This window comes from Podarcis cretensis, assembly GCF_951804945.1.
Source record: "Podarcis cretensis genome assembly, chromosome: 15".
Lineage (NCBI taxonomy): Eukaryota > Metazoa > Chordata > Lepidosauria > Squamata > Lacertidae > Podarcis > Podarcis cretensis.
Window position 1 is genome coordinate 309,479 of NC_137185.1, and position 24,473 is coordinate 333,951.

At 49.0% G+C, this 24,473-nt stretch overlaps 1 protein-coding gene across 1 annotated transcript; it reads left to right on the top strand.

Annotated features, from left to right (window-relative positions):
* The first annotated feature begins 381 nt into the window (after positions 1–381).
* UNC119 (unc-119 lipid binding chaperone) lies at positions 382–22,872 on the top strand. Its single transcript, XM_079955972.1, has 5 exons — positions 382–600; positions 18,372–18,485; positions 19,574–19,676; positions 20,491–20,663; positions 21,373–22,872. The coding sequence occupies exons 1-5, from the start codon at positions 435–437 to the stop codon at positions 21,483–21,485; spliced, it is 669 nt and encodes a 222-aa protein (XP_079812098.1). The 5' UTR covers positions 382–434; the 3' UTR covers positions 21,486–22,872.
* The last annotated feature ends 1,601 nt before the right edge of the window (positions 22,873–24,473 follow it).

Consider the following 24,473-nt stretch of genomic DNA (forward strand, 5'->3'; position numbering starts at 1 on the left):
CCCTGCTAGGTAGAGCAGGCGCCCGGCAGCGAGCCTCGCAGCTCCAGACAGAGGCCCCTTTCCACTGTTTCCAATTGCTCCCCACCCATCTCTCCAAGGAGCGCGGGGCTGCCCTTCTTTCTGCCATGTTCCTTTCACAACAGCCGGGCGAGGTTGCCAGCACCTCTCCTACCCCGCGCTCGCCGGCGCTCTGCACGCGCTCCGAGGCGCCCTTGCGTTCCCTCCTCCCTCCGTTGGGGAGGAGCCGGGCCCGAAGGGGCGGCCCGGCGGCCGCAAAGGCGCTTAGGGCGCGCGGCCGGGCGGGCATGAGCGAGGCGACCGTGGTCGCTGTCGCCGCCGCTGCAGCAGCCTCCGCGCGCGCCGCCGCCGCCGCCACTCGCTCCGCGGCCGCACAGAGCAGCAGCAGCAGCAGGAGCAGCAGGAGCGGCGGCGCCATGAAGGTGAAGAAGGGCAGCGGCGCCGGAGGAGGAGGCGCGCCCGGGGCCGGCGCTGGCGGAGGAGCCGCCGCCGCCGCCGCTGCCGCTTGCACCGAGGAGGAGCTGCTGCGCAAAGCCGCCATCAGCCCCGAGGACGTGCTGGGGCTCCCCAAGATCACCTCCGGTAAGGCGGCCCCGCAGGCCCGGACCCCCCTGCACCTCTCCAAGCGCCGTGCGCCCTGGGCGCAGCGCCAAAGCGCAACCCCTCCGGACGCAACAACGCCAGGCCCCTTGCCCGCAAAGACCAGTCTTTTTGAAATATAAATATAGTGGGGGTGGGGGTGGGGAGGGGGTCCCTGAATATTCAGCCCCCCGATCTTCCACACCCCACCCACTTCCACTCGATCCCTCTAGGGGCCGCAAGGGGTGTCCCTGCTGCACCTCATTGGTCCTCCCTGGCAAAGTCGGCTGCGGGGGGGCTCTCTTCTGTCTCCACCCGCGCTTTTCCTACATGGTAGTCTTTTCCGCGGGAGGGAGAAAGTTGAATGGAGGAAATGAAGCAAATAAAGTAGAATAAATGCTGCTGTTCGTCTATTATTATTTCATTCCTGTTGGGTTATTAACATCCCAAGAGTGTCGTTATTTTGACTTTTTGCAAGTCTAGATGGTTATTTATGCTCCTTGTGGATAATTTTTTGGGTTTTTTAATCTTTTTTGGCAGACCACAATGGAATAAAGTATTGCTCCAGAGCCCCCTCCTGTGGTTGTTTACTCAGAAGTAGCCTCATGAGGCTCGCTTCCCCTAGGGCCTAGGTGACCCAAGACCCAAGCAGTCCATGGCAGGTTGCGTAACCAGACATGTGAGTGCATGTCTGAAGCAGGCATGACACGAGTGTTACTGTCGCCTCTCAGTTTGCACCTGTGTTCTTCCAGGGGGCTTATGGCCTGCTATGGCTGGCTGGAGTTCTGGTGGGCCCCTGATGCTCAGAGGCTCCTGGCACCTGAATTCCGCCTGTGTCTGGCTTCCACCCAACTGTGGAATCTCTCCCACAAGGATCGACTTGCCAGGATACCTCCCTTGCATTGGAGAGAAGCGGAAAGGTGTCCCCGCATTGAGTTTTCAAACTTAGCGTGTGAATAGTTGGAGAAGATGATAAGGCTTTTAATGTTTAGGGACTGGTAACTTGAAGTAGTTGTGCTTGATTTCCACCCCCTCCCTCCTCCTCCCCTTTTCCTCTTGTGCCATGTCTTTTTAGATGGTGAGCCTTAATGCTGACTTTTTGGGAGCCACTTTCGAGAACCTTTTGGGCTAAAGGCACAAATGCTGTCAAGAAACGGGAGGTTTGCACGTCTCCAAGCTCAGTCACTTCCTGGAGTGTGCAAAAGCAAACGGGCTCTGTGAAGGTCTAAGTGCATGGGTAGGCAAACTAAGGCCTGGGGGCCGGATGCGGCCCAATCGCCTTCTAAATCCAGCCAGTGGATGGTCTGGGGATCAGTGTGTTTTTACATGAGTAGAATGTGTCCTTTTATTTAAAATGCATCTTTGGGTTGTTTGTGGGGCATAGGAATTTGTTCTTTTTCCCCATCCAAAATATAGTCTGGCCCTCCACAAGGTCTGAGGGACAGTGGACCGGCCCCCTGCTGAAAAAGTTTTCTGACCCCTAGTCTAGTGTGTCCTTTGGAGCTTGCCCAGGGCAGGTGTGCTTTTGACCTGCGTGGTGGCAGCTTTGTGGCTTTCCGCCCTCAGACAAGGCTCTGGCAGGGAGAGGAATAGCTCCGGTTTGGGAGCAGGGCTCTAAGGTTTTGGTCCCCAATGTTATCTCCAGGTGGGACTGGGAATGTCCCTCCTGCCTGTTCATTCCCTCTATTTATTCGATTCCGTTCAATTCTTGACCTCCTCCCCACAAATCATTCCAAAGCAATGAATGAGAATGTCAACAATTAAAAAAACCCACCCATATTCATCAAACAATTTTGCACCCAGGGAAGATGAGATAAGGGTCTTTGCTCAAGAGATTTCTTCGAAAGGAAAGGTCTTTGATAGACCCTGGAAAAGCAGCAGAGATGGCGTCTGCCTGAGACGAAAAAATAAGGCGTTCCAAAGGTTGGGTGCCACCACACTAAAGGCCCCGTTCTGTAGGAAAGGTTCTGCGAGAGGCCATCTCCTGCAGAGCAGAAGGATCCGTTGGGCATATAATGCGTTAGAGGATCTTTTAGGATCCCTCCAGGCTGGTGGCGTGTTTTTGTGTGTGTGGAGTTGAGTTCTGTAGCATGACGTTGATGCAATGAGAATGTATTAATAGTGGATTTTTACTGGACCGTCCACACGTCGTTCCGCAATATTAGCTGTTCTGCGATAACTACTCCAATGTTGCCACAGTATTGCCCTCTGAAGGGACACTCTTGAGCTATAGTGTAACAAAAGATAAACTGGAACTTGTGCAGCTATGGAAAGTTGGACGTAATTTTCCAGAAACTTTGGAGCATGTGCCAGTGATAAACTAAGTGTGTGCCCACCATGAAATCTTTGCAGGCACAGCGTCAAAAGTGTTACAGTCTAACCACCCCGTTAACGTCTTGCGCGCAAATAATTATTTGTTTATTTCATAAAAAATATACTTGATTGAACCCCCCTCTTGACTGAACCCCCCTCCCCCCCAACCTCAAAGTGGTTTACAAAAAGATGAAACATTAAAGTTGGGGGGGGGGGTGGACTACAATGCACTGAAATATAGAAGCTGTTAAAATGCTATAGTGGATTAAAATTCACACCAGCTTTTATGGGCAGGCATGTCTAAACAAGAATGTTTTTAGTAGACTCCAGAAAGAGTGCAGGTGACCTGATCTCAAGAGGCAGGGAGTTCCAAAGTGCAGGTGCCGATGGAAGTGGCCAACACTGGAACAGCTCAATTTGTAGAGCACGAGACTCTTAAGGACATGGGTTCGAATCCTGCGGTGGGCAAAATATTCATTGTATTGCAGGGGGTTGGGCTGGATGACCCTCAGGGTCCCTTCCGACTCTACAATTCTAGCATTCTAAGTTGAATGCATTATTAAAAGGGTGTCTGGAGGACCCCTTGGGTATAAGGTTTCCTTGTCTTGGGGAAGGGGCTGCAGCTCATTGATAGAGCCCCTGCTTTGCACCCAGAAACTCTCAGATTCAGTCCTGGGCAGCATCTCTGGGTGGGGCTGGGAGAGACTTCTTTTCCTACAACCTGGAGAGCCACTGCTGCCCGTCAGAGCATACACTGCTGAGCTAGATGGAGCAATGGTTCCGGCTGGCAGAAGGCCACTTCCTATGCTCCTTTGGGTCCAGCCCCGACCAGGGTGAGGGCTACGGGGCACATGCGGGTGTCCTGTTGGGGACATCCGGGCAGCCGCTATGGGAAGCTGCCTGCCGGCCTCTCTGGGCCTTTCGTCTGACCCAGCATTGCTGAGTCCTGTTCCTACTTCAAACCGAGATCCTCTTTGTCTTAAGAACATCAGAAAATCCTCCTGGACCTGGCCAAGGCGGGCCCACCGTGTCCAGCCTCCTGCTCTCCCAGTGGCCACCCAGATGCCCCCAGGGCAAACCCACAGGCAGGATTCGAACACAAGATATTCCCACATTGCAGGGGAGCTGCGCTAGATGACCCTCGGGGGTACCAGTTTTGTGGTTCTATGAGGAGCCTCGCTGCTTCCGACTGTGGAGGCAGAACATCAGATCAGGCCTGGCTGCAGGATCAGGCCAGTGGCTCCTCTGGTCCGGCATCCTGTCCTCAGATGGCCACCCCAACGTCCTGATGGGTAGCCCGCAAGCAGGATCCGAACCCGAAATCCCTCTCGCCTCTTGTGGTTTCCAGCCACCGGCGTTCAGAAGCCTCGCTGCCTCCCCATAGCCCTCTCCTCTTCTGGGAATTGGTCTGATCCTCTTTCAAAGGGGTTGGGGGCCCCTCCTGCTCTCCTGCAGGACGTCCAGTTCCCCCTGTCCCCTTCCTGAGCAGCTGGCACTGAAAAGGTGCCCTTCCAAGGGATTAAGCCCAACTCGAACCCTCTGCGTCCCCTTCCCTATTGCCCAGATTTGCATCTCGCTCTCAGGCAAATCTCGCTCTCAGGGCCTCGTGCAAAGAGGGCGGCCGATTAGCCGGGCATTAGCCCTGGGTGCCTCTCACCTCCTCGGTCAATAGTGATCCTCCCTGCAGAGCGAGGAATAAATAGACTGTTTCGGGCATCTTCTGCGACAGCTGGTTCTGCACGGCACTTTTTCGATTTCTCTCGGGCACCTTGCCTCTCGTCGTTTCCATTTATTTGCTTCCTAGAAATTCACACGCCGCTCGATTGCTTAAAAACAAAGCCGCCCCTCCAGGCCGGTTATGAAAAAGAGACAATTATCTAGGAGGAGAAGTAGCAACAACCGTAACCGAAGGCTGTTGAAATGTTAGGTGAACACTCGCAGCAGCTTTCTGAATGTCTGGATGGGCTTGTCTAAATAAAAAAATGTTTTCAGTAGGCACTGAAAGCAGTACAGGGAGGGTGCCGGCATGATGTCAATAGGCAGGGAGTTCCAAAGGTCACCACTCTAAGAGATTGAGTTATTGCAAATGCATGTGTGTTATTTATGCAATTCTTTGACCCAAACCTTTGCTGTAACTTGGTGCCAGGATGGATTTGTTAAAAATGCAACATTAAAATACTTGGGAGTCCTTTGTCCATTTCTAGGCACCCCAGTTTAAGAAGGACATTGACAAGCTGGAAGGTGTGCAGATGAGGGTGACCAAAATGATCAGGAAACCAAGCCTTGTGAGGAACGGTGGAAGTAGCAGGTCAAGAGAAGACTGAGAGGAGATACGATAGCCATCTTCAAATGTCTCAGTTGTTTTCTCCAGCTCCAGAGGGGAGGGCTCAGAACAATGGCTTCAAATTGCAAGGAAGGCGACTCAACATCAGAAGAACTTTCTAACAGGAAGAATTGATCAAAGTGGAATGGATTCCCTCTGAAAGACCCTTCTAAACAGCAGTTGGATGGCCATCTGTCAGGGATACTTTAGCTGAAATTCCTGCATTACACGGGCTGGACTAGGTGACTTTGGGTATCCCTTCTGATTCTATGTTTCTTCAATTTATCGGAGGTTATTAAAGAGAGCTCGCTCCTTCATGGATCACTGCCTTGCCGTGGCGAAGGGGCTTGAATAACTCAGAGAAGCTATGAGCTATGCCGTGCAGGGCCACCCAAGATGGACAGATCATAGTGGAGAGTTTAGACCAAACATGATCCACCTGGAGCAGGAACCGGCAAGCCACTCCAGTATCCCTGCCAAGAAAACTCCATGGACAAAAACAACAGATGTATGGAAGTGAGAGCTGGACCATAAAAAAGGCTGATCGCCAAAGAATTGATGCTTTTGAATTATGGTACTGGAGGAGACTCTTGAGAGTCCCATGGACTGCAATAAGATCAAACCTCTCCATTCTGAAGGAAATCAGCCCTGAGTGCTCACTGAAAGGAGGCTCCAATACTTTGGCCACTTCATGAGAAGGGAAGACTCCCTGGAAAAGACCGTGATGTTGGGAAAGATGGAGGGCACAAGGAGAAGGGGACGACGGAGGACGAGATGGTGGGACAGTGTTTTGGAAGCTACCAGCATGAGTTTGACCAAACTGCGGGAGGCAGTGGAAGACAGGAGTGCCTGGCGTGCTCTGGTCCAGGGGGTCATGAAGAGTCGGACACGACTAAATGACTAAACAACAACAAAGAGAGCTCGGAGGGCTACCTGTCAGGGATTCTTCAGCTGAGATTCCTGAATTGTAGGGGGTTGGACTAGATGGCCCTTGGGGTCCTTCCAGTTATAGGATTTTAAAATCATGTTTACACATCAGGTTGCGGGAGTGGAATTGGGAGCTGTTTTGTGGCCGAGCTGATTGCCCAGGTGAGGGGGATTCCTTCCTCCGACCCGGGATGCACGTCAAAGGGAGCTCACAGGCCTCTCCTCCTCCTCCCTCCGCCCATCAATTTTTCCTTTTGCAGATCACCTTCCTATTTATAGCTGTGCTGTGGTAACTGCTAATGAACTTATCTCAGAGCCAAATCCCTCCGAGAGAGGGAATTATCTCCTTGCTACGCAGATGGGCTCCTGTGTGTTGATGCGGGGATTCACCGGGGCTCCTGCGTCATTAAGGTGGGATTCTTGGGGACTAGTAACTTACAAAACAACCCTCGCTGGTCCATGTCAGCAGCTGGTGTTGACCGAGAGAGACCCAGGCACACCCTGGCACAATAATAGCGCAGATATCTGTGGCCAAAGTGGATTGATTTACTCTGTGTTTAAATATCCAAAGTGCTTCTCCCCTAACCCCCATTTAAGATATTATTATATCAATATCTATCTATCAACCAATCTAGTTTTTGTTTTGTTATGTATTTTGCGTCCTCATTTTGTATTTTTTATGTTGTTAACTGCCCTTTGATCCTACGAAAATGTAGATCATAATACAAATGTAATTAATTAATTAATTAATTATTAATAATAATAATATAGCTCCCATTTTGCAGATGGGGAAAACTGAGATGGAGAGGGAGTTGGCTGCTGTGTAGAGCTGGTGGCCTACACAAAGTCCCTGGGTAGGAACTCCCTTATTTCTTGGTTAGAAGACTAGGACATTGGAGACAGGGTTCAAATCTCCCCCTGACCTTGAAGCTCTCTGAGTGTGACCTTAGGCTGAGAGAGGCTCTGGGTGGCCCCAACCTACCTCACAGGGTTGTTGTGAAGACAAAGCAGGGAAAGGTGTGTGTGGAATGTCTGTCCCACCTCAAGCCCCTTGCAAGAAACCTGCTTTTAGTCTATTGCTATTTTAACACTTTGAATGTCTCGACTTATTCTTGTTTCCCCCCAAGGCATTGCTAATTTTATCGCATTATCTTTCCCCCCACCTTTTTGCAAACACATGGAGCTTGGGATATGAATGCCCTAGCAAAAAGAATAACATGAACGTCAATAAAATAATTGCATCTTTAAAAAAACGCCTCTTTTGGTGCTCTCAACACCAGAAACACTTTTCAAAAAAATTAAACTGCAAGCAGAGACGCTTTGGGGTTTCAGGTTCCTCCTGCTGACCTCAAGGGCTTGAATGTGCAACTTGTTTGCCCACTGTATCTGCCTGCGGCTTCCTATCGCTTCCTGTCTTGCCACTCCGAGCGAGAGACCTTCCTTCAACTTCCTCTCCTTCACTCTCATAACACCCTAATCGCTGATTCTCTGGGCGTGGGTGTCCTCGCCTTTTACCTGGCTTACCTCGACACTGCGGGGTTTTAAAAATAGCCCCTGAGCTTATCAGTTGCCCGAGCAAAGCTTGTTAGGCAACAGGGCTTTGGGCAAAGTGGGGTTGGCCTGTTTTCCTTCTCTTGGGGGTGGAAGAAGATGCTACGGCGTCCCGCAGCTCTGTTTCCATTACGCCGCAGTTTGCCTCCCTCCAAAAACGCCGACATGATTAGCCATCCGCCGTGGCGAAATCGCTTAACTTCTGCAATGGATGGACGCAACTTACTTTGCAGAATGATGTCGTTAGTGACGTTTTCTCCCTGGTCCTTTCGGTGCAAAAGGAAGCTGGGTGTGTTCATCGGTTGCATATTTCTTGCAGACTGAAAGTTACAACAGTTGCGTCGACACGACATTGATTCCTGCCTTGCAGTGGGTTGGGCTAAATGGCCCAACTCTACCAATTCTTCCAACTCTACAATTCAATAATAATAATAATAATAATAATGATGATGATAATAATAATAATAATAATAATAATAATAATAATAATAATAATAATAATATATTATTTATACCCCGCCTATCTTTGTGACTTAGGGCCCTCGTATTTACGGGACCGCCTCTCCTGGTCTACCCTGCAGAAGACCTTAAGGACCATGAATAATCATAGTTTAGAGGTCCCAGGCCCTAAGGAAGTCAGATTAACCTCCACCAGGGCCAGGGCCTTTTCAGTGATGGCTCCGACCTGGTGGAATGCTCTGTCCCAGCAGAACAGGGCCCTGCAGGATTTAACCTCCTTCCGCAGGGCCTGTAAGACAGAGCGATTCCGCCTGGCCTTTAATTTGAATTCAGCCTGATCTTTTATTCCCCTTCCTTCCCTCCCTCTTCCCTTTTTATGAAGATTTCCCGCTCTGGGATCCCACAGCTAATTCTCCCCTGGTCTAATTTAGCCAGCTAGCCCTGATGATCATCTAATGTTTATTGGAAGGATTTTCCCTCTAAATTGATTTTTGAATTCTGAATTTATTGTTATTCACGTTTTATACTGTATTTTATGCTGTTTTTTGTTGCATCAATTAAGTGTTTTAAATTTGTTGTTAGCTGCCCTGAGCCCGGTTTTCTGAACTGGGAAGGGCGGGGTATAAATAAAAAATTATTCTTATTATCTGGCTGGGTTTCCCCAGCTGCTCTGGGCGGCCCCCAACAGAATATTAAAAAGCACAATAAAACATCAAACATTAAGAACTTCCCTGAACAGGACTGCCTTCAGGTGTCTTTTAAAAGTAAAATAGTTGTTTATTGCCTTGACATCTGATGGGAGGGCGTTCCACAGGGCGGGCGCCACCACCGAGAAGGCCCTCTCTCTGGTTCCCTGTAACTTGGCTTCTCGCAGGGAGGGAACCGCCAGAAGGCCCTCGGTGCTGGACTTCAGTGTCTGGGCTGAACGATGGGGGTGGAGACGCTCCTTTCTGTTCCAGACATGAAACAAATAAACAAACATGAACCATTTCATCTCCCAGTGCCTAATCTAACATTCAACTTTGCTTCAACTTTTTTATTTCATGAAATTTCTGCATTTCAGGGGGTTGGACTGCTAGATGACCCAGGGGGTCCTTCCCAACTCACTACTCCTGTGAATCTATGTTTTGTGCACTGCTTGATTGTAGAAAACCTCACCGCAGTCTTCTCTTAACTTATCTCACTAGCTTATCTAACTTAGATGTAACTTATTTCAAAGAGCGGTGGTTTTCCTGTGACCTTTTTGACTCTCTTGAGTTTTGCATTCGGGGCTCGTTGCTTTTGCGCAACGATGTCTCTTCCTGCACGTTGCGCAGAGCTGCTCGCCTGCGTGTTGCCCAGAAGCCGCCGGCCTCTCAGCTTGTGAAGAAAGAACATACAGGCGGCATTCGCACCGCGTTTTCCCAGTGTGCCCCTGTTCAGGAGCCGCTAAGTGTCAGCAAATCTGCCGGTCCCCCCATTTTTTAAATCTTAAATTCGGCTCCCCGCGTTTCCACATCCAGTTGTGACTTTTTCCCCTTAAAAGAAATCCTCAATAAAAATCTGCAACATTTGGTGTGAATTTCTTGAATTTTTCTACACAATTTTACGTGATATTGTGTGTCCTTTTCACTTATATGTTCCGTTTGATGTACTGTTTACTGTAGCATATATATTTTTGTACAAGTTCCCTGTCTGGAGATTTGCATTGCAAAATTCAAAGAACAGCAGATTTTGGAGGACAGCTACACTCTCAGCGCTTGCATTGTTTATTTATTGTGTATTCATTCGCATCTCTCTCCCGCCTTTTACGCCGAGAAGCTCAAGGTGACTTACACGGTTCCCCCCATCTCACTTAACCCCCACAACACCCCTGTGAGGCAGGCTAGGCTGAGAGAGGCAGTTTCTGACCCCCAAGGTCTCACCTGGTCTGTGCTTCATGGGCCAAGGGGGGGATTCGCACCCTGGTCTCTCCCAGGCCCTGTTGCTGTTGTTTAGTCGTTTAGTCGTGTCCGACTCTTCATGACCCCATGGACCAGAGCACGCCAGGCACTCCTGTCTTCCACTGCCTCCCGCAGTTTGGTCAAACTCATGCTGGTAGCTTCGAGAACGCTGTCCCACCATCTCGTCCTCTCTCATCCCCTTCTCCTTGGGCCCTCCATCTTTCCCAACATCAGGGTCTTCTCCAGGGAGTCTTCTCTTCTCATGAGGTGGCCAAAGTCTTGGAGCCTCAGCTTCAGGATCTGTCCTTCCAGTGAGCTCTCAGGGCTGATTTCCTTCAGAATGGAGAGGTTTGATCTTCTTGCAGTCCATGGGACTCTCCAGAGTCTCCTCCAGCACCAGAATTCAAAAGCATCAATTCTTCGGCCATCAGCCTTCTTTATGGTCCATCTCTCACTTCCATACATCACTACTGGGAAAACCATAGCTTTTACTATACGGACCTTTGTTGGCAAGGTGATGTCTCTGCTTTTTCCCAGCCCCTAGTCCTCATTTAGGGACGCGGGTGGCGCTGTGGGTAAAGCCTCAGCGCCTAGGACTTGCCGATCGTCAGGTCGGCGGTTCGAATCCCCGCGGTGGGGTGTGCTCCCGTTGCTCGGTCCCAGCGCCTGCCAACCTAGCAGTTTGAAAGCACCCCCGGGTGCAAGTAGATAAATAGGGACCGCTTACTAGAGGGAAGGTAAACGGCGTTCCATGTGCTGCGCTGGCTCGCACATGGCCACGTGACCCAGAAGTGTCTTCGGACAGCGCTGGCCCCCGGCCTCTTAAGCGAGATGGGCACGCAACCCCAGAGTCGGACACGACTGGCCCGTACCGGCAGGGGTACCTTTACCTTTACCTTAGTCCTCATTTAATCCCCACGACATCCCTGTGAGGTAGGTGAGGCTGAGAGGCAGGGATGGGCCCAAGTTCACATGCAGTGAGCTTCGTGGGACAAGGTGTGTGTGTGTGTGTGTGTGTGTGTGTGTGTGTGTGAATTCGAACCCTGATCTCTCCCAGTTCAGAGTCTGATGCTGTAACCACTCCGCAACTGCTGCCTCTCAGAAACGGCAAATAAGGTAGGGTTGTTTTTAAATGCAAGCAGAATTGACTTCCTTTCTCCTCCTGACACGTTATTTTCTTGGGTTGCCCACAGGGTGTGTTTGATTTAAATCAAATTGATTTAAATCATTTTGTTTAACAGAAAAAGTCATTCTTGCTGGTATAATCTTAATATTTACAACCAGAGGAAGGTTTCATTTTTGGAATAATAAATTTTCAGGGTAGTTTTTACAGTTATATCAAAAATTACTGATTTGGTTATACTATTAGAAATACATAGACAGATAATTATGAAATAATTGAGAGGTTTAATAAGGTAACTGTTTATATTTGGACAACTTTTCTGCTGTACTTTATTGGAAGGAGAAAAACAATCATTTCCTTAATAACAATTTAAACAATTTATTCAACTTAAACACAATAACATTATAGCATATGTACCCATGTTTGTTAACTGATGTGGTTAAATGGTTTTGTTGTTTAAAAAACTTTAACTGAGTTTTAGCACACATGAAAAACTTAAAACAAATCCTTATTTCCTGATGAATAGCCTTTGGATTACAATGTAACTTAAATAGAAAACTATCTTTAGTAAGATATTTCCTCCAAAAGCATTTTATTTAAAATATCCAATTTAATTTTTTTAAAAAATCCAATTTAAATATATTTTTTATTTAAATAAAAAAAAAATCCAATTTAATTTTTTTTTTAAAAAATAATAATCATTGATTTTTATCCACCCTGGTTGCCCATCTTCCTCATTGACAGCCACGTGGGCACTCATCGTACGGGTGCCTGGTGATGGGTGCCAAGGCCCGATGGCCACCTCTAGCTGCGATTCTCGTGTTGGCAGGGGTTGGACTAGATGACCGCTGGAGACCCCTTCTGTGATTCCAGAGCCTCGGAGCAGAGGGGCTGTGGGAAAGGGAGGCTGAGCAAGCTGGCGGGAGCCCCTTTTGCTCCACCCTGTTGAATGGACCGCTCTATCTCCCTCCCACCCCAGATAAGCCATGGCCACACCATCTCCATGGCAACTGTTGCTGAGGGGAGATGGCCGTTGCCATGGTGCTGGGAGGGGGGACCAGCAGGGGGGGCAGTGTGGGCAACTGTGACTGGCCTGCGCCATTAACCGGGGCAGCAATCGCCAAGCTGGTGCCCCCACCGTGAAGTTTTACAGGAACCTGCGAAATCGTGCAAGGGTTTCACCCATCTCAGTATTGTCTGTACTGATAGGCAGCAGCGGCTCCCCAGGGGTTTCGCCAGGGAATATTTCTCAGCCCTACCTGGAGATGCTGCCGACGGGGATGGAACCTGGGCCATCTGCATGCCAAACAGCCACTCTGCCGCTGATCTACGTGCCACCCTTAAAAGAGAGGGGCTAGTCCTCGTGGTTCTCATTAAAGAGATGCTTTGAATTAGCAACAGCCTTCTGCTGAGTCAGACCATTCACATCCAGCCCAGTGTTGCCTACACTGGCTGGCAGCAGCACCCTTCTAGGGCCTCTCACAGAACTTCCTCTAAAAAGAGAATAAGTTTCCAGCCCTCATGGTTCTGAACTAGAGGCTGGTTTAAGCAGGGGCAGAGGAAACTGGCTTAATCCCACGGCAGACCATTTGTTCACCTAGTTCAGTATTGTCTGCACTGGCTGGCAGCAGCAACACCTCCAGGGTTCTGGGCAGCAGATCTTGCCAGCCAGCTTACTCACCAAGAGGGGAAGGAATCTGCACAGCTGTTTCCCACTGAGTTTCAATGACTATTTGCAGATAATCTAGAAGGCCAATTCTTTTTAAATATATCTACATTGGTATCCTCAAAAATATTCAGCAACATTAATTTTGGACAGTGGTAGTGTGTGTGTGTGTATTTAAATTTTCTGCTTCATAATTTAAAATACTCATTTTACACCCTTAAGATATCAATGACTTCCCTTCATGCTTTCCACGGTTCATTTTACATATCATATATCCCTGCATATTTTACAAAAAACTATACCATTCAGTATTCCATTATGGCATCCATCAAAGCTTATTTGCACTGCTGAATTTGTCTCAATGCTGCCAGCGTTTTCAGCTGTACACTGTTATTTCCCATATATTAAACGTTTTTCTGTCTTCTTTAAACGTATGTTTGTGCACAACTTGTTTCTTTTGTAATATTTATCCTTTCCGTCAAGATTAAATTTAAAAAAACTTGCCCAATTTACATTGCCATCATAAATGATAACACGCCAAGTTTATCACAACCCCTCCAACAATGAGGGGATATGGAAGGAAGCATTTTTGACACTTGGAAATGAGGAGGGATGCCTTCCTTGTGCGTCATTTTTCCTAAGGAAACTAGATACAGATTTCAAGGGTTGGAATTCCTATATTTCATTCCAACCCCCGGGAAAAAAATGTGTGCCTGTATCTGTTTCCTATATCCTTTTAAAGGGTTCCATAGATCTGCAAGTTATATTAACTTTGGACCCCTGCGGCTTGATGGAGGTAGAAACTGTCTCTCAAGCCTTGTTACACTACCGTTTCTACGGGGATATACCCTTGGTATTTATTACTCCTGCTATGCAAAAATCTCCAAATGAATCTCAACTTCAATGTCTAAAATCCCTGGTAGAGGACAAGGATCCTGAGATCATTCATTCATAACTTTGGCTGATTGACATCTGATGCCCTTTTTAAAATGTGTTGTAGAAGGGGAGGATTATTGGGTTGTTCTTGTTCTTGTTTTTATTATGTATTGTGTGATCTTATATTGTGATTTTTAACGATTGACGCTTTATTATGTTTTTATATTCTGCTGGAAGACGCCCAGAGTGGCTGAGGAAACCCAGCCAGATGGGCGGGGTGTAAATAATGCAAATTTATACTTTATATTATTTTATATTTTATATTTTATGATCTGCCCCGAGACCTGTGGGGATAAGGCAGTATAAATGTGCAATAAATAGATAAATAATAAATAATAACAATTAATCAATTGTGCAGAGTACCATCTGGGGCGCTTGGGCTGCCTCCTTGAAATACCCTCGCGCAGCCGCCCCCTCGCAGCTGACCACACCCTGCTGATTCGCTGCATCCGATCCGGCCAATCTGGGATGTGCCCAGATGGTCCATTTGCCGATGAGGGCGGCTAACCTCATTAGCCGTCCGGAATTAGAATCCTTTTAGGGTGCGGGGGCCGGGGTGGGCGGCCGCTCTGAGAGGCTTAGGGTGGGCGAGTGTCGCGGCCTCTGGGCAAATGGCAAGAGGGGAGCTACTCTCTGTTAGCAGCAATAACAATAAAAAGGCAAAATACTATTTTTTTTTATTGCTGTAATGTCACAGAGCACAGGTTGCAACTTTAAAACGCAATACCCAAAACAATTTGAAAGAACTTGCCTTGTTTACCTATGCGATTGACTTGAGCCCATTTGATCACTCTGATCGGGGAGGTTGGCGCTGCCAGGTCACACCCGTTCTGCCCTTGTAACAACTCGGCTGCTTAGCGTGGCAGCGTTTGCACCTTGGAACTCCCTGCCTCTTGATATCAAGCACCTGCTAAGAACAATTTTGTTCGGGCAAACCTGCCCATATGCTTAGGAAGTTAAGGTAATTCTAGCCTGTTTGAGTATTTTACCTTTTGTATGCTTTGAAGTAGGCTTGCAAATCTTTCTTGGTTTTCTTGTTTTGTCATCTTGTAAACCACTCTGAAGTTTTTGCCATCAACTGGTAATAATTTTATTAAATAAAAAATAAATGCTACCTTCTTCAGACTCTGCTTGGAGTCCTGGGGTAAGTCCAGTTCTGGGCACCCCAATTTAAAAAGGATGTTGACAAGCTGGAAGGTGGGCAGAGCGTCCAGGATGACCAAGGACATAGAAACCAAGCCTTATGAGGAGTGGTTGAGGGAGCTGGGTATGTTTAGCCTGGATAAGAGGAGATTGAGAGGAGAAAGGATAGCCATCTTCAAATATCTTCGGGATATTCAAATATTTCACATAGAAGATGTAGCAACCTTGTTTTCTCCTCTGAAGGGTAGGACTCGAACCCGTGGCTCCAAGTTCCAAGAAAGGAGATTCCGACTCAACATCAGGAAGAACTTTCTGACAATAAGAGCTGTTCGACGGTGGAACAGCCTCCCTTCAGAAGGTGGGGGACTCTCCATACTCGGAGGTTTTTAAGCAGAGATTGGCTGGCCATCTGTCCTGGATGCTTTAGCAACTCCATGATAAATTGTGCCACTAACTAACATGAGTTTTTAAAGCCCCGAACAACTCAGGCCCCACATAGAGGGAAGGCCGCCTCCTTCCCCACAGCCCCCATTGAGTGTTGAGATTGGCAGGCGGTGCCCTCTTGGTAGTTTCTCCCCCTGCAGATGCTCAGCGGCTGAGGGAAATAGGGCCTTCTCTGTGGTGGCGCCTAAGCTAGGCAACTCTCACCCCAAAGAGGTGCACCTGCCACCTTCATTGTCCTGCTTCCATTGAATGCTGAACGCCTTTCTACTCAGGCTCGCAACATTCAGGGTACATATTTTAGGACCGACTTGATTTTTGTGATTGTAGAGTCATGGAAACAGAGAACTGTTGGAAGGGACGCTGAGGGTCATCCAGTCCAACCCGCTGCTGCAGTGCAGGAATCTCAGCTGAAGAATCCAGGACAAATGACTATCCAATCTCTGCTTAAAAACCTCCGAGGATGGAGAGTCCACAACTTCCAGAGAGAGTCTGTTCCACCGTCGAACAGCTCTTGCTGTCGGAAGGTTCTTCCTGATGTTGAGTCAGACAAAAAACAAAAAACAGCTTAAAATACAGTATAAAACATGAATAACAATAAATTCAGAATTCAAAAATCAATTTAGGGGGGAAATCCATCCAATAAACATTAGGTGATCACCAGGGCTAGCTGGCTAAATTAGTTCTATTTGGGCCAGCGAGGAGACCAGGGGGGAATTAGCTGTGGTATCCCAGAGCGGGTAATCTTCATAAAAAGGGGAGAAGCAGGGAAGGAAGGGGAATAAAAGATACTAGACTTCTGTGGATGCAGCTTAGAATTGGCTTTTCTTGCCGCTGCATCTCACGTCGAATCTGACTATGTACTAAGATGAACTTACTGTTTTCTGATCCATAATTGACTTCTGACTTTCTCAGTGATTGAAAAGAATTATTGCGTTATACATAACTTTGAGAGTTTGAGTTTGTAATCTCTGTTAGAGTTTGTAATCTCTATTTGAGTTTGTAATGCTTGTCAGAATACATACTTTTGAATGGATCAGTTTTTTTAAAAAATGGACTATTGATTTGTGAGTAGGGACCACTCCCACTAGGGAAACGAACATTGGCCTTGGTGTGCTTTTTTCTTGGTATATTTAATAACAAGGACTACAACTTATTTAACGCATCTCACTGTTGGCACAGATTTCCCGGGGTTCCCTGGGAGAGCGCCTCTCTGTCGGGGGAGGAGCTGGGGCCCAGATCCGCCTCCTCTATTTAGGTGTATTGGGCTTAGCGGCTGCAAAGGAGCTTATCCTTTTTGTTCTGTCAGAGGGTAAAGCCTCTTAGGGTTGGCACGGCTGCAGCCGCAGGGGCACCAAATGCCGGCCTGGGAGAGGGAGGAGGCAGAAGGGAGAGGCTTTGCGAAGGAGGCGCTGGCCGTTCCTCACGAGGGGGAGAGGCAAAGCACCATGCTTCCTTTGATACAAAAATAAAATAAAATAAAAATCCTGCGTTAAAGAATTTAAAATTTGATGGCAGTTGTTGCCGCTTCAGGACTCTGACAAAATAATAATAATAATTTAGAAGCTGCCTTAAAGCAGTTCTAGAAATAAATTAGCTGGATTCTGCAACCTGTATGGGAAATTTGAACGCTTTTTATTCTGCTTGCGGAATAGCGACAGGAGGAAAGGATTGTATTATTAGTTTTTTAACATATGATTTTCAACAATCATTAAACATACTTTTATATCGTATACAATTTTTTTTTACTTCCATCAATCACATCTGAAAATTTTCCAATCTTTCCCACTTAATTTACATTTCTTACTTTCACTATTACATTTAAGTATCATAACTAAAGGGACGCAGGTGGCGCTGTGGGTTAAAGCCTCAGCGCCTAGGACTTGCCGATCGAAAGGTCGGCGGTTCGAATCCCTGCGGCGGGGTGCGCTCCCGTTGCTTGGTCCCAGCGCCTGCCAACCTAGCAGTTCGAAAGCATCCCCGGGTGCAAGTAGATAAATAGGGACCGCTTACCAGCGGGAAGGTAAACGGCGTTTCCGTGTGCGGCTCTGGCTCGCCAGAGCAGCGATGTCACGCTGGCCACGTGACCCGGAAGTGTCTCCGGACAGCGCTGGCCCCTGGCCTCTTAAGTGAGATGGGCGCACAACCCCAGAGTCTGTCAAGACTGGCCCGTACGGGCAGGGGTACCTTTACCTTTTATCATAACTAATGTCTCTCTGCTTTCTCTTCTTTGCAATGTTTCATATATTCCTCCTTACAAAACTTCTTCTAGTCCTACTAGCGTAATTTGTTGATTGCAGTTGCTCTTCAAATAGTTAGGAGGAAAGAATTGTATTCACCTTCCTCTTCTGGTTACAAGCAGATGGCGTTGGCTGCATGTTTCCGGTGTCTGCTTCCAGTCATAAGGTCTAGAAACTTGCTTTGAAATTCAGTTTTTGCAGGATTATGGTGTACGCACAGCCACAACACCAAGCCTGTTTCCACCTGTTGATGTGTATTTAGGTTGAGTTCAGTCGCAGGCCTATTCTCTGCATAGACCCCACAGCAAGAGGAATGAGAGATGGGTGAATCTGGCAATTCTGATGTCTCTCATTTTCTCATTTCTCACTCAGCTCACCCCATTTCAGCATCGCAGAATGGTAAGAGTCGGAAGGGACCCCCGAAGGTCATCCATTCCAACCCCCTGCAATGCAGGAATTGCAAACAAAGCATCTATCAATTTGCAATTACTATTATTTGTTTAAGTCCCTTGTGGGAATTCATCAGCAACATACATTTTTCCTACTGTACTCAATTTATAAATGCACTTTTAAAAAACAAATCAGTGAAATCTGACCTGCACCAAATTTCTCCCACCCCCCATGAAAAGAAAAGTGGAGCAGCTTTCGAACCCTGCACCTGCCTATGGGGCAGGCCTGAACCCTTTGGCCCACCTGCCCTCCTAACTGCGACGACCCTTCTCTCCCGCAGACTACCTCTGCACCCCGGAGGAGAACGTCTACAAGATAGATTTCACCCGGTTCAAAATCCGAGACATGGAGTCGGGCACGGTGCTGTTTGAAATCACCAAGCCGCCGGCTTCAGGTAAGTTCCTAGTCCTCGTTATTCTGATGGAAGGGACTGCTTCGAACAGGAAGCTGCCTTACAACCGAAGCTGACCATTGGTCCATCTGCCTCAGTATTATCTGCACTGGCCGGCAGCAGCTCTCCAGGGATTCAGGCAGACAGGCTTTCCCCCCAGACTTACCTTGAGATGCCCCTGGGGTTTAAACCTGGGACCTTCTGCATGCAAAGCTGTTGCAAGGCTCTAGTCCTCATGGTCCTGCTTTAAACAGGAGCCTCGTACTGTGTCTGCTCAGTGGCAAGGGGTCTACAGAGTTTCTGGCTGGATGTCATTCCCAACCCTACCAGGGATCGAGCTTGGGACCTTCTGCATGCCAAGCAGCGGCTCTTCCTCTGAACCACACCCCTTCCCAGAGGTCTGGATGCTTTCTCGCTTTGTCACAGATTTCTAGCATTTTGTTTTAGTGCTTTTTGCTGTTGTTAAATCATGGAACTCCCTGCCACAGGAGACAGGATCCCCTTGAAGAGCCCTCTGGTGTGAGACCCTTAGATACATCAGAGAAGGATCAGCACCCGCCTTGTCTTCAAGAACAGCGGTACCAAAAGATCCAGGTTCGGAACACGGGTCTGTGGTCTCCGAGCCACTGTGTTCCTAAGGATTCAGGGGGTTTCCTCATGAGGAAGCAATCCCTGGATCTCCTTCACAGCCGCCATTGGTGGTCCAGGTGTGGTTTAGGAGGACAGCGTATCTAAGGCAGCAGTTCTCAACCTGTGGGTCCCCAGATGTTGTTGGACTACAACTCCCATCATCCCTGAGTTCTGACCTTGCCAGCTAGGGGTGATGGGAGTTGTAGTTCAACAACATCTGGGGACCCACAGGTTGAGAAAGGCTGTGATGGACCCCCTTGGCTTGGTCCAGCCAGACTCTCCCCTCCATCTCCTCCGAGAACTCCTCTTTAGAGAACTCGCTTTTGCTTTCAAGAGTCAAGTTCCTCGTCTTCATGATTCTGTGGGAGCGAACAGGGTGCTGGACTAGACGGGCCGGCAGGCTCTTCTTGCATTGGGATACCTGCCCTGTAGCTTTCATTTTCTCTCTCTCCTCCTTCCAGAGCGAGAGCACAGTGACAAGAAGGACGTCGACCCCAACGCCGGGCGCTTTGTGCGCTACCAATTCACGCCGGCGTTTCTGCGGCTGCGTCAGGTTGGGGCCACGTAAGTGACCTGGCAAGGCCTTCGCTTTGATGCAGAAACCTTCCCTCTTCCATGTCTGTTTGGATAAATTCACCTTATAGGCCGGGGAGGGGCAGCCTCCAGCTCAGGGTCCAAATGCTGCCTGGGGCTGATGGGAATTATAGCTTGCAACATCTGGATGGCACCCGGCTGGGGAAGGCTGTTCCACACAGGCTGGCAGCAGCTCTCTTGGCGTTTCAGACCAGGGATATGCCCAGCCCTAATGGGAGATGCCACCTGGGGCCTTCTGCATGCCAAGCAGGTGCTCTGTACCCACGAACTGTGCCAGGGGCTCTGCCACTTCGCGAAAGCCCTTCTCTGAAAGATAAAGATTCTAGTCCTCATGGTTCTGAGTTCAGAGCTGGTTTAAGGGTCGCAGGAAGTTGCCTTAGACTGAGTCAGACCGTTCATCTGCCTAGCTCAGCGATGCCTACACTGACTGGCAGCCACTCTCCAGGGTTTCAGGCAAGAGTCTTGCTCTGCCCAACATTGCGGGTTGAACCTGGGGCCTTCTGCAAGCAAGGCAGCTGCTCTGCCACTGAGCTATGCACTTCCCCTCTCTTTGAGAGTTAAAAAAAGTGACTCCTCGACGAGAAATTGTCTCCCACTTTTTCACAGAATCATATAATTATTGAAAGGGACCCTCAAGGTTTCATCTAGTCCGCCCCGCTTCAGGGCAGGAATCGCAGTCTGCTAACATTCTGTTCTGATAGTTTTATGACTCCGCTGTTTTGAAAAGTCTGCCTTCCGCCGCTACGTTTTGCAGGGACCTCATCTTTCTCTTCCCCTCTCTCAGGGTGGAGTTCACCGTGGGCGACAAGCCCATCAATAACTTCCGCATGATCGAGAGGCATTACTTCCGGGACCAGCTGCTGAAGAGCTTTGATTTCGAGTTTGGCTTCTGCATCCCCAGCAGCAAGAACACCTGCGAGCACATCTACGAGTTCCCCCAGCTCTCCGAAGACCTCAGTAAGCGGCTGACAACGGGGGGCGGGGGGGGGGCGGAACGGACAGTTGGGCAGCAGGAGCCGGGGGGGCAACCTCCGGAAGTCGTTGGACCCCACCTCCCAGCAGACATTGCTTGGGAATGCTAAAAACTCACAAAGACCAGCCCGGGTTCGAAAGCTTCCTTCCGCCATCTTGATTCAAAATGTCGTCTGATTGTACCAACCTGCTCCATTTTGGGCAAGGTCACTATTGGCAAATCATTTTATCCATCTGTATTATTATTATTATTATTATTATTATTATTATTATTATTATCATCTCACCTTTTGCCCAAGGCTTCTGCCAATTAAAACAACCGCAACACAAAAAGCTAAAAGCATACAGAATCATTAATCAAACTCTAACAGAAATGAAATAATATAAAAAACTGATCTATTAAAATATGGGTAATATAAGCAGCACAGGGCTATTTAAAAGCCCTTTCCTTAAAAAAACAAACCAAAACAACAACAACAGCCAGTCAGTCCCCCAAAGCCTGTTAGAATAGAGCAATCTTCTCCTGCTGGCAAAGGAAGCGACAAATCTGGTTTCTCCAGTGGGCCTGTGAGGGTGGTGGGACCTAGAGAAGAGACTCCCCCTGGGCTGGGCATCTTTGTTTGGGGCGTTGCAGTCCACCCTATAGCCAGGCTGTCAGCTGTGAGCCTCTTTCTTTCCCCTTCCTCCTTTGCAGTTCAGGAGATGATCCTGCACCCCTACGAGACCCAGTCAGACAGTTTCTACTTTGTGGATAGCAAGCTGGTCATGCACAACAAAGCGGATTATTCCTACAGCGGGGGACCCTGACGCGGAACCGCCAGGCACCTTCCCCGCAAATTCCTGTAGAAATGGGTTCGGGTTTCCGCCGGCCGGCGTTGGCATGGAGAGCCAGGATCCGAGGACCCTGCCAGGAGCTGGAGTTTCGGGACTAAAATTAGCTGAAGTCGTTAACTGTTCCTTGAGCTGTCGAGGCAACCCCCCCTGCCCACCCCCTCTCCCAGGGAGAGCCTCTTCACACCACTGAGTAACCCCGTAGTTGTGGCTTGAAATAGCTCCACGTAGTTAACTCCAGGCCAACAAGGTCTGCGTTTCATGCCGGCTATGGTGTGTGTGTCTCTCTCTTCGTCTTTGGCCCAGGGGTTTGGTTTTGGTTTTTTGTGTGGAAAACCCACCCCAGACGCTCTCTCTAAGAGTGTGGCGTCCTCGATGACCCCCTTTTTCTCGGAACCGGTGGCAGGCGGATGCGAACTCTGAGACGTGCACCTTCCCTCTGGTCGGACAAAGGACCTGTGTGGTCCTCGGGGCAGAGTCCTAACCTCCCGTTCCCATTTCCTTTGCCCCTTCAGCGTTCTGAGAAGCGGAAGCAAATCAGGACAACGTTTAGATAGGTGTGTGTTTTTTTTAAGAGGGGTCTTGCTGTGGGATCCTCTGGCACTTGCAAAGGGCGGCAACTGTGCGTCTCAGGCTGGGTGGGAGCCCAGATCCCAGAACACCTCATTCAGCCCAATCCCAGGGTCTCCTGGGTGCCCCCCCTTTGCCCTCTCTCTTGGGGGGATCTTTGAGGCTTGGCCACTGGGGTCTATTACTCCCATTGTCATACTTCCCCACCCCAAGCCCAGCAAATCTCTGCATTCCAATTTCTGGTGTCATTTGCACTTAGAAAGATAGCTGTGGGTATATTAGACCTGATGGGGTATTCCTCTTCTGCCAGGCCTCTTCCATCTTCCGTGCAAATCCTGGAGAGTTGGGGGTCTCCAGCCCTTTCGTGGGTCTCCCCTCATCCTCAGCCCCTTCCGCAGACACCTCTTCCTTCCCATACAGAACTGGCCGACTGAACCCCAACTCCTTACCCCAAACCCAACTTCTTTGTTAAAGGAGAGCCACTCAGACCAGAATCCTATAGACGTTCCAGCCAGGGGGGCTTTTTTGGGGGGAGAGTAGCCTGCCCTGTTAATGAGGATTTGGGGAATGGGATTTTCTTATTTTAAGCACTCTCTCTCTCTGTGTGTGTGTGTGTGTGTGTGACTTATTTATTTCTTTTGGCTTCCTCTCTGTGCGAATCATCTGGGAAACGTCCCTTCTCCGAAGATGCGCAAGCCCAAAGGTCAGGGGTCGGAAGCAACTTAGGATGCTGGGGTGCCCGTGTGGGGCTCAAGCTCTCTGGACTCTCCAGAACGTCCAAGGAGAGGAAGGCGGGGGGGGGGAGTCTTCCGCATTGGGGTTGGGGGGCTCAGAAGCCGAAAATGCAACCAGCCTTTGGGTCGGAGACAAGGAGTCCCCTTTATTCCTGGCGTAATCGTGGAGCCTCCAGGCCACTGGTGTTTGGGTGGGTGTGTTGGCCATTCTGTAGGGAGCTCTTTAAATACTAAGTGTGAGTTAATCAAAACAGCCGTGTGCCAGCCTCCGAAAAGGGGGATTTTACCGGACAGCAGATTAAGTCCTGTTTCTCACTCCCTCTCAGGACGCAGCCTTGTTGAAGCAAGCAGTCCAAATGGAAAAGGCAAAGAGTCTCGTGGCGCTTTGCGTTGTGGTCTCCTGAAAGTTATGCAGGCATCGCTGGGCCAAGGAGGGGGTCAACTGAGGAGGGTTTGGCAGTCCAGAGCAGGAGGTGGGTGGGAAAGCTCTCTCTCTCTCTCTCTCTCTCTCCGTGTGTGTGTGTGCGCGCACATCATCTCCTGGTCGAGTTGCTTTCCCTAATTTTGACCAATCACATGAATTCCATTTTTCTATTTTCAAACCTAAGTATGGACCAGGGGCAGAACTTGAGCTGTGACGGTGCTCTTGTTTTATTTCCGTTCTGACCTAACTGAAATGTCAAAATGAAAATGCAGAAGAAGAGACGGCAGAACCCGTTTCTGGGGCTCAACCCAAGCGGTTTGCCATTAGCAATGATCACGACAGCTTGCGGGGCATCTTGCAGCTTGCGGGGCATGGATAAGTGTGCCAGAGTTTTAAGCGCTCAAGGGTGATCCTTCTTGGCACCTGTCAGTTAAGAAAAAGACAATCTCCTTATGGAAGATCGGAGGAATTACCTTGTAGCCGAACGGAGGCACGCAAAAGACCCTGTCTTCAGCAAGGATGGGGCAAGCAAGAGGCACCATGTGGGGACTGCTTCTCTAAGCAGAGGCCGTGGCTCTGCCGGCAATTCTCCTTGGCTGCAGAATTGCCGCGGTTTATTTTTTTATAGCGTTAAAAAATAGGTTGGCTGTGTTGCAAGCAGCACGATTCTCTGTCGTCGGAGGAAAATGATTCACACTGGGCAGAGTTCTTTCCTCCCCACCTCTTTTCTTTGGGGGAAGGGTGGCAGGAGCAGCACAAAAGTCCCGGGTTCAAAGTCCCAGGATGAGACCTGCCTGAACTCCTGCAGAGCCATAGCTGCCTGTCAGTGGGGGCAGTACTGACCAGCAGTCTGACTTGGCAAATGGGCGGCTGCTCATGTTCCTAACTTCACTCACGACCATGAGGACTGGAATCTTTATTTTTAAAAGAAGGGCTCTAGTGGTCGAGTGCCTGCAGAAGGTCCTGGGTTCAATTCTATGGGCATCTCCCGGTAGGCCTGTCTGAAACCCTGGAAAATTGCTTCTGCCAGTCAGTGCAGGCAATACTGAGCTAGATGGGCCTGGCTCTGCACAAGACAGCTTCCTACATTCCCACCGTTGGGGTGGTAAGAGGCTCATGATATCCCCCCTCCAGCCTGGTTTCTGGGATTTCTAGAGGAAAAAGGGGGTCTGCAGGATTTCTTACAGAAACGGCTGCATTCTCCATTCTCTGTGCCCTTCTATAGTTCTGGTCGCC